Source organism: Ptychodera flava, chromosome 1, assembly GCF_041260155.1.
Source record: "Ptychodera flava strain L36383 chromosome 1, AS_Pfla_20210202, whole genome shotgun sequence".
NCBI lineage: Eukaryota > Metazoa > Hemichordata > Enteropneusta > Ptychoderidae > Ptychodera > Ptychodera flava.
The window spans coordinates 50,996,607-51,013,840 of record NC_091928.1 but is presented as its reverse complement, the minus strand read 5'-3'; the positions used below and the strand labels follow the sequence as shown (position 1 = coordinate 51,013,840).

General features: G+C 37.6%; 1 protein-coding gene across 1 annotated transcript; it reads right to left on the bottom strand.

Annotated features, from left to right (window-relative positions):
- Positions 1–3,481: 3,481 nt before the first annotated feature.
- Positions 3,482–15,258, bottom strand: LOC139145458 (uncharacterized). Its single transcript, XM_070716659.1, has 5 exons — positions 15,250–15,258; positions 14,418–14,543; positions 5,605–5,700; positions 4,462–4,569; positions 3,482–3,520 (listed from the first exon to the last, which is right to left on the bottom strand). The coding sequence occupies exons 1-5, from the start codon at positions 15,256–15,258 to the stop codon at positions 3,482–3,484; spliced, it is 378 nt and encodes a 125-aa protein (XP_070572760.1).
- Positions 15,259–17,234: the final 1,976 nt, after the last annotated feature.

Here is a 17,234-nt window from a genome sequence, read left to right as displayed (position 1 = left end):
AGAAAAGAGTATTTGGCTGCACATGGTGGTAAATTACCACCTGCGACTGCTTGCCACCTTGCTTTTTGGTTACATACTGAAAATCTGCTTTAATGAGTAAGATATCTATCTGGTTCTTGATATGACTAGGGGAGAGGAAGGTCAAATTTTCCCCTTTATAATTTTCAGACATTCGCTGGTTCCGAAAAAATGCCGGAATGGGAGAGGAAAATTAACCTTGACCCAAGTAACGCTGCCCTTGATAATCTGCTTAGGAAAATCTCCTGGACGAGTTGGGACGCAACAGCGCCCCCAGTGACGGCACTCCCTCACCCAAGATTAGTTTCATCTGGTTTGGTAAAAGCCTCGGCAAGGGATTTACCATTTCGGGACCCTAAGTATTTCAAGGCAGGAGAGGTGCACAACCACGTGGAACAGTGGGAAGCTTTGCTGAACGATCAAGATCAAAAACACCAAGTATTAAAAAGGATACGGAATGGGGTTTCCATATTTGACTTTTTAAGACCATTTAAGGGTCAGTTCCGTGGGGAGTATTATGATTGTGCATTTCCTCCACCAGTTTACTTCCCGAATAATCCAGTTTGTCAACAATACTCTAATTTTATTACTGCCACGTTATTGGAGAGGGTGAGGACGGGAGCAATTGAGATTTGGGGGAAAGTAGGTGAATGTAGGCCTCCGTATATAGTTATGCCGTTAACCGTGGAACCTACCAAACCACGGTTATGTCATGATCAAAGATATCTCAACAATTGGATGAAAGATGTTCCCTTTACACTTGATCAAATTACCGATGTGCCCAGATATTTGCGTCAGTCACATTATCAAACTAAGATTGATGATAAAAGTGGATATGACCATATTAACTTGACACTTACAAGAAGGGCGATGTTAGGTATTCAATTGGGAGGTTGGTGGTTTGTATATGCCACACTACCATTTGGTTGGAAATGTTCGCCATTTGTGTATCAGACAATAGGGCTTGCTGTGATGAATGAGATTAGGAAATATGGAGTACCTTCATCTCTTTATATTGATGACAGACATGCAGGGCAATTAGTTCTGGATAATAATTGGTCAAATTTTGATAAGGCGGATGCGGCCTGCTACATTATGTGTTATGTGGCTACCTCCCTGGGGTATTTCATTGCGCTCGATAAGTGTATACTTATACCTGTGCAGGTCCTCGAATTCCTTGGCTTCTTGGTTGATACAATCCGTTGTGCGTTTGCTATTTCCGACGTTAAAAAACAGAAATTTGCGCACTTGAGGGAGAATATACTACGAGAGCCACACTCCACACTGAAGACCATACAGAGGTTTTTAGGGAAATGTATGGCATTTCGTTTGGTCTTTCCGGGCGCCAGGTTGCATATCAGACATATGGCATTATCCATAGCACAGGCAGATAGAGCGCCTAGAGGGAAAATTCCCTTAACAGGCAAACTGAGAGACGAGATTAAATCATGGGAACGTATTGATCAGGGTAAAGATTGGGTACGATGGAAAACAGAGAAACACATCTCTATATCTCTAGCATCAGATGCTTCACTGACAGGCTGGGGAGGCGTGATAGAAATTGAGGGTAGCTCGGAAAAGATAGGCGATTATTGGCCAAATAGTATAGCTAGCAAATCCATTGCATATAAGGAAATATTGGCGCTGGTTAAGGTCCTCCAAGCCCTACGTCATCGGGTTCGCGATACGCGGGTAATTGCCCGGGTGGATAGCACAGCTCTCATTGGTTGCTGGGAAAATTTGGGTAGCCGTAGTCTTGATCTCAATGAAGCCACCAAGCAATTGTTTGATACGGTAGAAGGTCTCGATATTTTCCTCAAGCTGTTCTATGTACGATCGGATCAAAATCCGGCTGATCGCCCTTCGCGGAAATTGTCGTCATCAGATGCAAGACTCCTTCCGCATCTATGGGAGACTGTAGAAATACGGTTTGGTGGGCCAAATGGACATTCCCTTGACTTAATGGCCCTTGATTCAAATGCGCAAAACGATAGGTTGGGGGTGCCTTTGAAACATTTCACACCATGGGAAACTCCAGAATCCAGTGGAGTTGATATGTTTGTTCAAACGACGAAGGGTCATAATTGTTACGTTTTCCCTCCCTTTTCCCTGGTTGGTCCGGTCTTGAAGTTCTTAGAGGAAGACAGAGCGCTAGTCACAATTGTTGTCCCAAAGACATGCCCTAGGAAATATTGGTGGCCGCTAATTGAAAAAAGGGCTATTGGCTGGGTAAGGTTGGCTAAAGCAGGGGAAGTGGCGTTTGAAGTCCCAACACGAGAGGGGGGATGGGTGCCAAGGTCGGCCTTTTATGATATGTACGCGTTTCGTTTAGATTTCCGTTAGGATTATACCTATCTGTGCATTGGAGAAGAGCGCCCTCTGCAGATAGCAAATGACGCTGATCGATGATCAACGACAAGGATCGATGATTATTTGTGTCCCTAATTGTGTGGGTATATCTACTGTGTTGAGATATTTCTTTTGTGTTATGTATATAGGGATTGGTAGAATTTGGTTTATTTTTTCCAGGCCCCTTCTGTAGGAGCGCCGCGACTCTGGTTACCAGCAGTTCATTGCCCAGAATGTGAATACCCAAATGACGTCGGGTACAACTTTTGTCAACAGTGTGGGTATGCATGTAATCCCAGACATGAAAGTACACCGGGACAAGTGATTCCTGCCGTTGATATAGATAATATTGATGAGCGGCTGTTGCAGGTGACCACGGCAGTTCAAGCAAAACCATACAATACAAGGAAAACACGCCTCCGGAGGGAAATGGAAGATTTCCTGAAGGGCATGACGCCACCCAAACACATTGTTGCGGCCTCTCCTAAAGATATTTTACGTTTTCTCATATGGAAAGATAAGGATGGACGGACAATACTCCATAAAGAGGATTGCGATACTAGGGTAACATCATGTGACTGTCCTAGTCGATTAGCATTCAAAACAATAGATTCATATATAGGACAGATAAGAACGATATTTGAGGATGTGGGTAGAGGGGGGGAGTGGGACCCTCGACTGGGTTTAGGAAATCCCGCCGCCAGTAGGATGGTTAAAGATTACTTGAAGTTTGTTACTGAAGAGCAACTGAAGCTAAATCTTGTACCTAAACAGGCAACCCCAATACTTGTAGGGAAAGTTCGGAAGGTCGTTTCCTACATCGACAGGGAGATTCAGACTTGTCTGCGTTCAAGCCCATTTCATGCTTTTATTATGCTGAGAGATAAAGCGTTTATTCTTGCTCTCATGTTTACGGGAGATCGTGCGAATGACTTGGCGATATCTGTAAAATCAGAAGAAATAGTAACATTGTCAAATGGGGGCCTACTTCTTAATCATGTTTGGGGGAAGACTTTGAGAGACGGGACTGCCCGGCTGGTGGCACTGTTACCCAACACTGATGTTCATTTATGCCCAGTCAGAGCCATCCATCAATATGTTGACATGAGTAGGTCTATGGGGGTGACCCTTTCACCAGGTTTTCTTTTTCGATCTACCAATAAAGAAAGGGAAATTGTTAATGCACCAATTACGACAAATGCAGCGAATGCAAGACTGCAACTTTACTTGCAAAAGTTGGATATATTTCAGGGTGAAACCATACATGGATTTCGTAGTTCTTGTGCTATTGCATTGGCGCTCTCAGGTACCCCACATGATGAAATCATGCAACATGTCGGATGGAAAAGGCCACAAACAGCATCATACTATACACAACTTTCAAAGGTAATGCTGCCCTCATCGACAGCAAGTACTTTGAGCGTTGCCTCTTTTGACGAAATACAGAGGGTGTTCACCACAAGTAATGAATTGACGGGTGTGTCTCAGGCTTTTCCACCCTTGTAATTCATCCTTTCTTTATGACGATCAGAGCTGATCAAACTGTGTGAGATATCAAATGTATATAGAGAGGAAGGAATTTCCCAGATAGAAGTTTGAAATGATTAACCAGTCAAATAAAATGATTCATGAGAAACTGATTCCTGGGCTTGCCTTAGTATGTTTAGTTATGTTTGTTGATGGGTTTGTTTTGATGAGATTTGGAGAGGAAGGCAATGGAATAAGCTAAAACGTAGGGTGGAAGCGATTGGGCCCTCGCGACCACTCCACAACTATATCCAACGAAACATCACTGCGCAGTGGAGATAGGGAACTATCTCCACTGTGCTGTGATTGGTTGAGTAAATATTAATATTCATGAGATACGTATAAAAGGGGGAAACCCAGTGATCCAGGTGTCACATCACACGGCGGAGCAGGTGCAGCACCCCCACCCACCCACCCTTTACAGGGACTAGCTGGGTATGGTACCGTGAGTCGCACATACATTATCATTGCGCAGTATACGAGGCCCCATCTTATGGGCCCTCGCGACCACTCCACAACTATATCCAACGAAACATCACTTCGCAGTGGAGATAGGGAACATCTTACCCTTTTTAACTCATTTATATTCACGCCAGCCTCAAGAAGGTCTTCAGTCATTTGTTTATCATGATTGGCCACAACCCACAGCAGTTGGGAAACATTAGAAGTGTCACCCTGAAAAACATAATCTGGGTTATTCGGGATTTATATCTGTTTGTCAATTAAAGTGGAATGCAGGACGCCCAATTCTTATCATTTGCTCTCTTAGCAAATTACAGGATCATTGTATGCTATATACAGTGAAACATCATCAACTTAAGTCTGAATTCTAAGTTTCGACTGAGCCTATAGTATGTTTCACTATTATTGAAGTTAATATTTGCCTTTCATTAAATGGACATAAGCCGTAACTTGTGACAAGTTTTTCAGTATTCTGCTTCTATACATCAACTACCGTGTCTGACCCTAATCCGTTTGTCATGTTGAAATTTCAAGTATTCTTTTTGTCAACACTGCTTGTATGTGTGTAGAGATCATTGTTTATTGTTTACAAATGAATTCTAGTCCGGACTTGAATACAATTTTCAATAATACCAATGGAGATTATACTCATATTGGTTGTGTTGATATGCTTAAATACTTGGCATTAAGTGACAGTTTAGGGATTCAATGCAGAAAGTGTAGGGAAACCACAAAACAAAAGTTCTGAAAAATAGCAATAAGATACAGCTTATGGAGCTTTAAGTACATCTTGCGTAATATCTAACAGCGGATTCAACAAAGAAGGCCAACAGTTGCAAGTGAATGCATTCTCCAGAAAATTCAAACCAAAAGGGAAAAATCACCGGACAAAATGCTTTACATGCGTACAGTATATTTATGTATATTGAATTTTATGGAACATAATGTTAATGTATACGTAATATTTATCTTTGTATATGGAACATTTTAATACGTTGATATGCGTAGAATATATCTATGCAGATCAAGAATATACGTAATGCAGATGTTTTTACACAAGGTGTACATTGTACTTATGCAGTTTATCAGTATACGTACGTGTATTCTGAACGTATTCGTCACATGTACAGAATCAGTATATGTGTAGGTATTGTTCTATCTCTAGCATTTTGCCCAGTGAATGTCAATCTTAATTACGCAGCACTCGCACTTAATGACACGTTCATTTTACAAATATTGGTATCTTACCACGTCTTTACACACTTTGCCATTTTCTCTCAGCAATAGTCTCATACATTCGATGTCTCGGTTCTTAAGTGCAGAGAACAGGGGTGTTTCACCAAGCTAAAAAGAAGACAAGTAAATTAGCATCTCCTTTCTCTTAAACGAAACATTGATTGCCATCCACTAAAGATAATAAAATAACTTTCGGTGAAAAACAAGTATTTGAAAAGCACCAGCAGTGTTATGGTTTAAAAAGAAAACTAAATCAGTCAAAAACAGACCAACAACAAGATAGTCCTGAAGATGTGACTATGTTACCGAACAACTGTGACCGATGCTTGCGAAAATCAAATCAATTTCACTGAAGCTGTAGGTCGAGAGAGGTACCAAAATACCGGATATAAGAACTAAAAAATTGCTTGAACTTAGAAAAACATTTTTTCAATAGACATAAAAACTGATTGTTTAAGACATGTATGATGTGTCTAGTGATTAAAAAAGACGAAAGAATAGAAACATGATCCTACCGTATTTACTATGTTAACATCGACACACTTCTTAGTCAACACATCGATAACTTCTTTGTTGGATTTATAGACAGCATGATGAAGAGCTGTATTGCCATCCTAACTCACATGTGAATGTCAAAGAAAAGACTTGCATAATTGAAATTGTGAGCACATAAAGAATTTTATCATGTTTTAATTTTTTTTCTGTATTTTTCTTGAATAATTTTCGACCAAGTAGAATATTACATTTCATTGCCTACACTTTGTTTATTAAAGTGTAGCAAAAATCTTAATTACTGACTTTGGTAAATTTTAAATATGTTTATAAAATGTAACCTAGAATTGTTTTGCATCAAGGAAGACAAGGCCATTGATTATCAGTAATGGTCTCTAATGAAGTTTTGCTAATTGCAATATTAGGCTTGAGACTTTTGTCAGCGATATTTGTTACCAGTAATAACCTCCTGTTCGAAAACTATGGAATATTTTTTTTCTATTGATAATTAAATTTTAAAAGCAATTCCTTGTTCATTTCATATTCGTATAAATATATAACTTTTCATTAAACATAGGAAAACAAGATTAACAATTTTTAGCTTTCAGTGATGCATTCCTAAGGGAGAAGGAAATGAAAACGTTACCAAAAGCGAAAAAAATACTAAAGTCTTTGACTCCTTCAAATATAATCCGGAACCGATACGTGTAAATATATTACACTAGATAAAATGCCTGATATACGTTTAGTATATTAGGTAATAGGACGGTTACCCCCCGGACATTTAGTCCCCGGTCATTTGCCACCTACCATTTACCCCCGGCTATTTACCACCAGACACTTACCACTTAGACACTTACCACACAAGACATTTACCACCCGGACAATTGCCCCCTCTCTTAAAATTAATTTGAAAGGATGCCTGATTGATTATCTTCATTTTTAAACAGCTTCAACTTTGTTTTGATATAGTATCGACACTGTCTACGATTCAAACAGTGCTATGGAGTGTATTTTATATGTTGGTGAGAGGGAATTAGTAAATATTTTATGAAACATCTAACACACATTCTACCCGTACAACATGAAGCTGAAGATGTGTAACTTCCGATGCAACCCGGTTTTGACTAAAAAAATAAAAATTAAAAGAGACAAATATTACGAGTTGTCTGTGTTAAGGTAACGGTTAGGTCAAGGGTAACGCAATAAAATGATTCGTATAGAGACATCACTTGAGTCCTTTGACATCTTATAGTTGTTATGTAAAGAGGCAATCCCACTTGGTACCATTTTCAAAACACAATTTATAAATGCCAACGGTCGATATTTGACGTGGCGAATTCACGGGGATTGCGCGAAATCGATAAAACATGTCATTTCCCGAGCGTATTTTTCACATCCCGAAGGTTTACGATCGTTTCTGATTAAGACCCGAAATCCTCCGAAGGTTTTTGTCGTGCGGATTGACGATATTCTAGTAAGTCCATAATAAGTTCGAACGACACAATTTTACCTCCCGCTACGAAGACTTTATATACAGCATTATGCCTTCACTTCAGGTACGTTTTTTTTAAAGCCTCTCCTTAGTTTTTGTCGTTTTCATTATTCTCAATCAGTTCTATCATATTTTAACAAATACCACATAGACATCAGTTTTTGCGTGTAATATATTAGCCGCCTCCGATGATTACAATTTGTTGTCTGCCACACATTTACACGTGGTTCGATACATAGCGGCCGTCGCGTGGTATGCACACATACCACGCTGCGGCCGCTATGTATAACCGCACGTATCTGTGCTAGTCACCTATGCGAATTCTGGTGGAATCAGCAAACTTTGTTTTCCGTTTTTTTTTCCCGAGTCAGTAAGACTCGGCTTTCCCCCACGAGGCATGACCGATCACCGACGCGAGTGGTACTGTGGCGTACACCAGCGTTAGCGAAGACTCGTACTCCATAGCTTAGTTGACAAAGGCCCCTGTGCCGGGCGTTCGATGTTCCGAAGCTGATTTTGGTGAGGCACTGGAATTCAAACTTTTACTTTTTTGAGGACATGTTTTTATCGATATCTCGCGATCCGCGCCCAGTCACCACGTCAAATATCGACTGTTGGCATTTAAAAAATATGTTTTAAAAAAGTTACCAAGTGGGAGTGCGACTTTAATGTCATCATAAGCGAGATTTAAAGACACCTTTTTTAAAGCACTATTCCTAATGTATTGGAAGGGTCACCATTTTTCAGTAACCGTTTATGCGTGATTTACCATCAATGCCGTAGAATTTTAATCATTTTTTTACTTTGACTGTTTTTACTCTGAAGAAATAACATCATTTTTAACCATGTACATTTTTACCCTATTTGTTTTTGCAGTTTACGTTTCTTGTTTTGCTTTGCTGGTATTTTTATCTATTTAAATGTTATATTATTATTATTATTTTTATTATTCATTTATAGTATTCATTTATAATATACTGCATGGTTAGACATACAGTGTCACGTTCAAGATTAACATTTAAACTGACAGCCGCAGACAACTTGTGGCGTAATGATTAGAGAGAGGGTCTTTAGTATCGTCCGTGTTCGCTTCCCTGATAGGCATAGGGTAAAAATTTGAAAGGTTAAAAACAAAAAGCAGAATATGTAGTATCACTTGCCAGGCATAGTAAAGGGTAGATCATGTGGCATCCAGCAGGAGACAGTACTAGAAAAGATGCAAAGGCAGTCTTTGCGATTGTTCGGGAACCTCCTTTTTTCATTATTTCCCATTTGACATTATTTTCGACAAAGCAATATTGTCGTTGTAAATAGTATTAGGAGTAAATATCCGGGTGATAAATGTTTTTGGGGGTAAATGTCTTGGTGGTAATTAGCAAGGGGTAATTGTCCGGTGGTGACTGTCAAGAGGGTATTTGTTTGGGTGGTAACTGTCCTAGAACCGAATATTGACGAATATTGACGTATATGGAACACAATATATATGCATACCCAAAATATAGTATATGGAACATTCCAATACGTTGATATAAGAAGCGTATATCTATGCAGACCAATGAGTATACGTAATGCAGATCTTTGCACGTGCACCAAGTGTTAAATGTAGTTTTGCATTTTATTAGAAAACGTACGTGTATACTTAACGTAATTGACACATGTACAGGATCAGTATATGTGTATATATTGTTGTATATCAAGTATTTTGCCCAATGTTAACGCTTTTAGTTGGATAATTTATACGACCTTACTTATTTCTCTATTTTATGAATGTGAAGATAGAAGCTCAATATGGCAACAAAATCTTAATCAGTCAATACAACGTCTATGAATGGAAAAAATCTGAAAATGAGAGTTTTCAAGACTCAGACAAGGCTTCTATATTGTTTTTTAACAAATCAATCATTTATTATTGGCAAGGGTAAATACGTAACTACTTTATTATTTTATCTATTGCAATATATTCAAAACATACAAGCTAAATCAACTTTACAAAAGTTGTAAGAGGCAAATTGTAAGTGAATTTTCATCTCCAGAGTGAAAAGACGGTAAGTAGAACCAACCTTATCTTTGATGTTTTTGTTCGATCCTGCATCTATGAGAATTTCCACCGCTTTATGAAAATCATTCGCCGCAGATTCATGAAGAACAGCAAGACCACCCTGAGAAAAGTTTAAACTGTACTTAATATTACGTTTAAGAAACTTAAGTTTAAATATAGCTGCAAGCAGCGATGACCGGGTTTCGACACAAGTGACAGCATAAGAGCAAAAGAAAAATGATATTGTGCGCATAATTAATGAAGTACAGGATGCAGTGTCATAAGGTCTCCCGTCATACCACATAAGAAGTCTGTAGCACTTGTGGTTAACAAGTTGTGGACATATAGGTATATTCAAGGTCAAAGGTGATCGAGGTCACATGACATTTTGTCAAAAAAATTGTATTGCTAAGCTATCCCTATATACCAAAAATCAGACCTGTAGCTCTATTGGCTGGCTCAGAATTACACATGTGCATAATTAATGAGGTACAGGATGTGATGTCATATGGTCTCCCATCATACCAAATATGAAAGGTGTAACCTTTCTGGTTACTTAGTTATGGCCATATATTTATATTAAAGGTCAAAGGTCATCGAGGTCATATGACATTTTGTCAAAAAAATTGTATTGCTAAGTTATCCCTATATTCCAAAAATCAGACCTGTAGCTCTATTTTCTGGCTCAGAATTAGATATGCACATAATTAATGAGGTACAGGATGTGTTGTCATAAGGTCTCCCATCATACCAAATATGAAGGGTGTAGCACTTGTGGTTACTGAGTTATGGACATATACTCATATTTAAGGTCAAAGGTCATCGAGGTCACATGACATTTTGTCAAAAAATTTGTATTGCTAAGTTATCCCTACATACCAAAAATCAGACCTCTTGCTCTATTGGCTGGCTCAGAATTAGATATACGCATAATAAATGAGTTTAAGGAAGTTGCCAAGGTCAAAGGTCAAGTGGAATCCCCAAAATTGTGGAGTGTAATTTGGTCCCCTACTGGCCATTGTCCAATAGACGCTGGCTGTGTTGGACTTTAACATAGGCCAGAATAAGCCATTGCCATAGCTTAGCTGCATAGGTATAGGGGAGGTCAAAGGTCATAGAAAATTCAGAAAAATAATACTTTAAAAATCTTCTTCTCAAAACTGGCCAGACCTATGACTTTGATATTTGGCATGAAGGAGCAAGGCTACAAGGTCTAAAAAGTGACTTGAGCAGAATTTTGATTTATCATTTTTTATGCAAATGAAGTCAATTTTAAAGTTTATTTTCAAAATAGCAAAAAGGTCACGTGACCCCTGATTATGGTCATGTGATCAAAAATTTACTTTCGCAGACTTCTACCTATATGCCAAATTTGAAGACTCTAGGTCCAGCGGTTTTTGCTCCAGAGTTCCAAACGTGCGACAGAAGAAGAAGAAGAAGAATAATAAAATATAGCTGCAAGCAGCGATGACCGGGTTTCGACACAAGTGGCAGCATTAGAGCAAAAGAAAAATTAGATCTGCACCTACCTAATGAATAATTGGCACATTTGTTAAAATGGTACTAAAAGTCATCCTTTCAACCTGGTAGTTTTGCATAAAACTTCTATCAAATACTTATGCCAGCGTACCAAATATCAGACCTCTAGCTCTATTGGCTGGCTCAGAATAAGATATGTGCATAATTAATAAGGTAAAGGATGTGATGTCATAAGGTCTCTCATCATACCAAATATGAAGGGTGTAGCACTTGTGGTTACTTAGTTATGGCCATATATGTATATTTGAGGTCAAAGGTCATCGAGGTCACATGACATTTTGTCAAAAAAATTGTATTGCTAAGTTATCCCTATATACCAAAAATCAGACCTCTAGCTCTATTGGCTGGCTCAGAATTAGATATGCGCATAATTAATAAGGTACAGGATGTGATGTCATAAGGTCTCCCATCATACCAAATATGAAGGGTGTAGCTCTTGTGGTTACTTAGGTATGGCCATATATCTATATTTGAGGTCAAAGGTCATCGAGGTCACATGACAATTTGTCAAAAAAATTGTATTGCTAAGTTATCCCTATATACCAAAAATCAGACCTCTAGCTCTACTGGCTGGCTCAGAATTAGATATGCGCATAATTAATGAGGTACAGGATGAGGTGTCATAAGGTCTCCCATCATACCAAATATGAAGGGTGTAGCACTTGTTGTTACTGAGTTATGGACATATACTCATATTTAAGGTCAAAGGTCATCGAGGTCACATGACATTTTGTCAAAAAATTTGTATTGCTAAGTTATCCCTATATACCAAAAATCAGACCTCTAGCTCTATTAGCTGGCTCAGAATTAGATATGCACATAATAAATAAGTTGCAGGAAAGGCCAAGGTCAAAGGTCACGTGGAATCCCCAAAATTGCGGAGTCCAATTTGGTCCCCTGCCCCTCGGCCTCAACCCCTGCTGGCCATGGTCCAATAGACGCTGGCTGTCTTGGACTTTAACATATGCCAGAATAAGCCATTGCCATAGCTTAGCTGCATAGGTATAGGGGAGGTCAAAGGTCATTGAAAACTTTAAAAATCTTCTTCTCAAAACTGGCTAGTCCTATGACCTTGATATTTGGCATGAGGGAGCAGGGCTATATGGTCTAAAAAGTGACTTGAGCAGAATTTTGATTTATCACTTTTTATGCAAATAAGCTCAATTTTAAAGTTTATTTTCAAAATGGCCGAAATGTCACGTGACCCATTGTTATGGTAATGAGATCAAAAAATTACTTGCGAGGTGTTTTATCTATATGCCAAATTTGGCGACTCTAGGTGCAACAGTGTTCGAATGGCAAGCGCATTTAAGAGGCGGAAGAAAAATAATAATAATAATAATAATAAATATAGCTGCAAAGCAGCAATCACCGGGTTTCGAGACATCTCGGTCAACAGGGGCAATAGAGATATACATAAGCAAAAAGATTGGAGGCTATGGTAGTATTTATGAAATCAAGGTCAAAAGTAGTCAAGGTGATATCACATTTTGTTAAAAGAATTCAATATCATAGTTATCCCTTTATACCAAAAATCAGACCTCTAGCTCTATCACCTTAGCCTAAAATTAGATATGTGCATAATTAATGAGGTCTTGTCATGTGACATATTGACAATTGATTTCTATCCAATAGTACTCCCTGTGTGCCAAAATTCGGATCTCTAGCCCTATTGGTTAGCCTAGAATTATATATGTGCATAATTAATGAGGTCTGGTCATGTGACATTTTGACAATAGATTTATATCCCATAGTAGTCCCTGTGTACCAAAATTTGGATGTCAAACCCTATTGGTTAGCCTACATTTAGATATAAGCATAATTAATGAGGTCTGGTCATGTGATATATTTGCAATAGATTTCTATCCCATAGTAGTCCCTGTGTACCAAAATTCGGATCTCTAGCCCTATTGGTTAGCCTAAAATTAAATATGTGCATAATATTAATGAGGTCTGGTCCCGTGACATATTTGCAATAGGTTTCTATCCCATTGTAGTCCCTGTGTACCAAAATTCGGATCTCTAGCCCTATTGGTTAACCTAGAATTAGATATGCGCATAATTAATGAGGTCTTGTCACGTGACATATTTGCAATAGATTTCTATCCCATAGTAGTCCCTGTGTACCAAAATTCGGATCTCTAGACCTATTGGTTAGCCTAGAATTAGATATGCGCATAATTAATGAGGTCTGGTCACGTGACATATTTGCAATAGATTTCTATCCCATAGTAGTCCCTGTGTACCAAAATTCGGATCTCTAGCCCTATTGGTTAGCCTAGAATTAGATATGCGCATAATTAATGAGGTCTGGTCACGTGACATATTTGCAATAGATTTCTATCCCATAGTAGTCCATGTGTACCAAAATTCGGATCTCTAGCCCTATTGGTTAGCCTAGAATTAGATATGTGCTTAATTAATGAGGTCAAGGTCACGTGACCTGACCCAAAATATTTTGGTGAACATTAACAGCCAATGATCGTCTATGTCGAAAAAGAACCAGACTCCTAGCTCGATTGGGTAGCCTGTAATGGGCATTTGTAAATCTATAGGCGAGGTCAAAGGTCACTGAAAAATGTGAAAAATAATACTTTAAAAATCTTCTTCTCGAAATCGGCAAGACCTGTGACCTTGATTTTTGGCATAAAGGAGCATGGCTATATGGTCTACAAAATGACCTCGCGGAATTTTGATACGTGAATATTTATGCAAATGAGAGGCATTTAAAAGTTTAAATTTAAGATTGACGGCAGGTCATGTGACCTGTTGCCATGGTAACGAAATAAAAAATATGGTCTTTGAGTTTTACCTATGTGCCAAATTGGAAGTCATTTGGTATAACGGTGTTCGAATGGCAAGCATGTAAAGGTGGCGGAACAATAATAATAATAATAATAAAAAACATAACGATTACAAGAGGGTTTCGAGACGAAAGTCTCGAAACCCTAATAATAATAATAATAATAATAATAAAAAACGGAACGATTACTAGAGGGTTTCGGACCCGTGGTCTCGAAACCCTAAAAACAGAACGATTACAAGAGGGTTTCGCACCCATGGTGTCGAAACCCTAATAATATGCCATGTACCAATGTCCAAAATCGTAACTGTTAACGAACCATTGTAAATGTTGTGTTGAAAATTATACCCAAAGCATCACCGTAATTACTTGAAAGCGTATTACTGTATGGAAATATGAACAACTGCCATTAAGAATTTTTTGTAAAATCGGTTAAGAGAAACCTGAAACTCAATTACCTGATTTCTACCATCAATGCCGTCTCCAAACTGGTTTAAGAAATCCACAAACTCAACATTTTCATACTTTGCTGCTGCAACATATAGAGGTCTGCTCGTTCTTGTAAACCTTTCTTCCTCACATATCTGAAATAAAGAAAAAACGTTCAGTATTTCATCTTAAAGTTATTTTGCTGGATTAAAAGTGAATGCTGAAGGTGTTACAAATCAATTGCAATTTCCAAGACATGACAATTCTATGTTGCAAGTGTCTACGTGCATCAATCATACTATAATTTCTGCAGTGAACTCCTTACTTTTGTGCTGTTCTTTTTCATTAGTTTTTATTTTTATACAGTAACGTAAATGTTCTCGTGATAAACATTTCAATACCTGACAGTGAAATCGACAATGAATGTGAAACGTCAATATTAGTCAGACTAACCTCGTCTTTTGATACAAAGTTTGCATCGTTCTCGAGTAGTAGTTTCACAGTTTCTTTATTTTTCTTTTCTACGCATAGAAAAGAGGTGTTTGATCGTTCTGTTGATAGAACAGCAACGAAAACGTAATAATCTTCTTACCGACCATAGCTAAGTAAATTAAATGGGTTACTTAGGGGTCAACATCGCTTTCTTGTCTCGAACGATAAATTTCCCGCTGATATCGAGTTTGATAAATTGTGCCCACTGTCAAGATATACAAGCTAGATATAAATGGAGAAATGGCGTAATATTTTATTATATTGTGAGGAACAGAAGCGTTATATGACTACTTTTATTTTAGGCGTAAGTTCTTACATTATTATCAGCGCAACAAAGTTATCTATATAGTAGTAGCAAGTAAACCTTACGTCATCCATGATGTTTATATTTGCTCCAAGGTCAATACATAGTTGAACATATTTTGGATCTTCTTTTAAGGCCATTAAATGAAGTGTTCTGGAACCAAGATGTTCCTGTGTATTAAACGCAAGACATATATCAACAACAAAACTCATCCATGGCCAGTAGTCAAGAATTCTGCATGTTTTACATTTCCTACATTTATTCATGCTCGAAATACATTCTTTTCATTTCATACATTTTGTACATTTATTACACGAAATGTCTGCACGGAATATACATTCTTTACATTTAATACACTTTATAATGACTAAATAAAAACTAAATAAAAACTAATGAAAAAGAATATCACAAAAGTAATACGAAATACAGCGAACTATCGGGCCTTCGTACGAAGGACCGATCTGCACGTTTTACATTTTTTACATTAATTCATGCACTAAATACATTCATTCCGTCGGACCTTCGTCGCGACAGCCGATCGGACATCATTGGGGGTTTGGACCTGTCTTGCTCGAAATACATTTTTTATATTTATATGTAGTTTTATATTTGTTACATGAAAGGTCTGCACGAAATACATTCTGTACATTTAATACAATTTTTTCAATTAATGTCCTTACATTTTACACCGAAGCATTGGGCCTTCGTCGCGAGGACCGATCGGACATCATTGAGACTTTGGGTCGGTCTTGCACGAAATAAATGTTTTACATTCAATACATTCTGTTCATTTTGTACGTTTTTCACATGAAAGGTGTACGCGAAATACATTCTTTAAATGTGAGTACATTTTTTTTGTAAACACGTGGGCTTATGTCATTGCGATGTCTTTCTGTCTGTCCGTGTGTGTGTGTTAGTATGCGCGTGTGTGTGTGTGTGTGTGTCTGTCTGTTTACTCGATAACTCAAAAACGCCGAAACAGATTCAAGGCAAAGTTGGTACACAGGTACCATATGCTACTTGCCAGAACTGATTAGATTTTGGTAAGTGTACCTTGTATATTAATGAAATTATTCAATATCGTTTTTTTTCCGCACAATGGTTTCCCTATGGATAAAGGAATGACAGTGTAGACGTATATCAAGAAATACTGCGCAAAATTTCATGAAACTTTTCACAGATGACAATCTCACAACATTATGATTATACTGTGAGTGTCTTGTCAATTATCTGCTCATTTGCATATTTAATGAACGTTTGTTATTAGTGACATAACTCTGAAATTCCTGCACCAAACTTAATGATACATGGAACAAATATTGATCTCATATATATCTAATTATACTTAGAAGCATTGGGCAGTGTCAAGTTAATACATAGCTCATTTGCATATTTTATGAAGTTTTATAATTAGTCATATAACTCCGATAAAACTGCACCTAATGTGATGAAATCTCTTGCAGATACTAATCTGACAGACATCTAATTGTGGTGTAAAGGATGTACTTGTGTTGAGTTAATTAAGGGTTCATTTGCATATTTAATGAACTTTGTGATTAGTGATATTACTCCAAAATTACAGCATTACATTTGGTGAAACTTGCTACAGATGTTGATCTAATAAATATCCAAATGCACTGACAAGAATTGAGCAGTGTCAAGTTAAAGGTACCTCATTTGCATATTTCATGAAGTTTTATAAGTCATATAACTCCGAAATAACTGTATCAAATGTGATGAAAACTGCTGAAATACTGATCCGACTGATATCTAACTATGTCGTTATGCATTTAGTAATGTGAAGTAAATAAAGGGTTCATTTGCATATTTAATAAATTTTGTAATTAGGTATATAACTCTGAAATTATTGCACCAAATTTGGTGAAACCTTCTACAGATATTGATTTGATAAATGTTTAATTTTGCTATGAAACATTGATCAGTTAATTTAGGGTGTATTTGCATATTTGATGAACTTTGTAATTTGTGACATTACTCTAAAATTACAGCATCAAATTAAATGAAACGTGCTACAAATGTTGATCTGATG

What these genes read in the sequence shown, in the direction of transcription:
- LOC139145458 (XM_070716659.1), bottom strand. An exon ending in GCATTGATGGTAGAAATCAG is followed by an intron (nt 5,701 to 14,417) that starts GTAATTGAGTTT and finishes TCTTCTTTTTAG; the next exon opens with CTTGGTGAAACACCCCTGTT. An exon ending in GCAAAGTGTGTAAAGACGTG is followed by an intron (nt 4,570 to 5,604) that starts GTAAGATACCAA and finishes TATGTTTTTCAG; the next exon opens with GGTGACACTTCTAATGTTTC.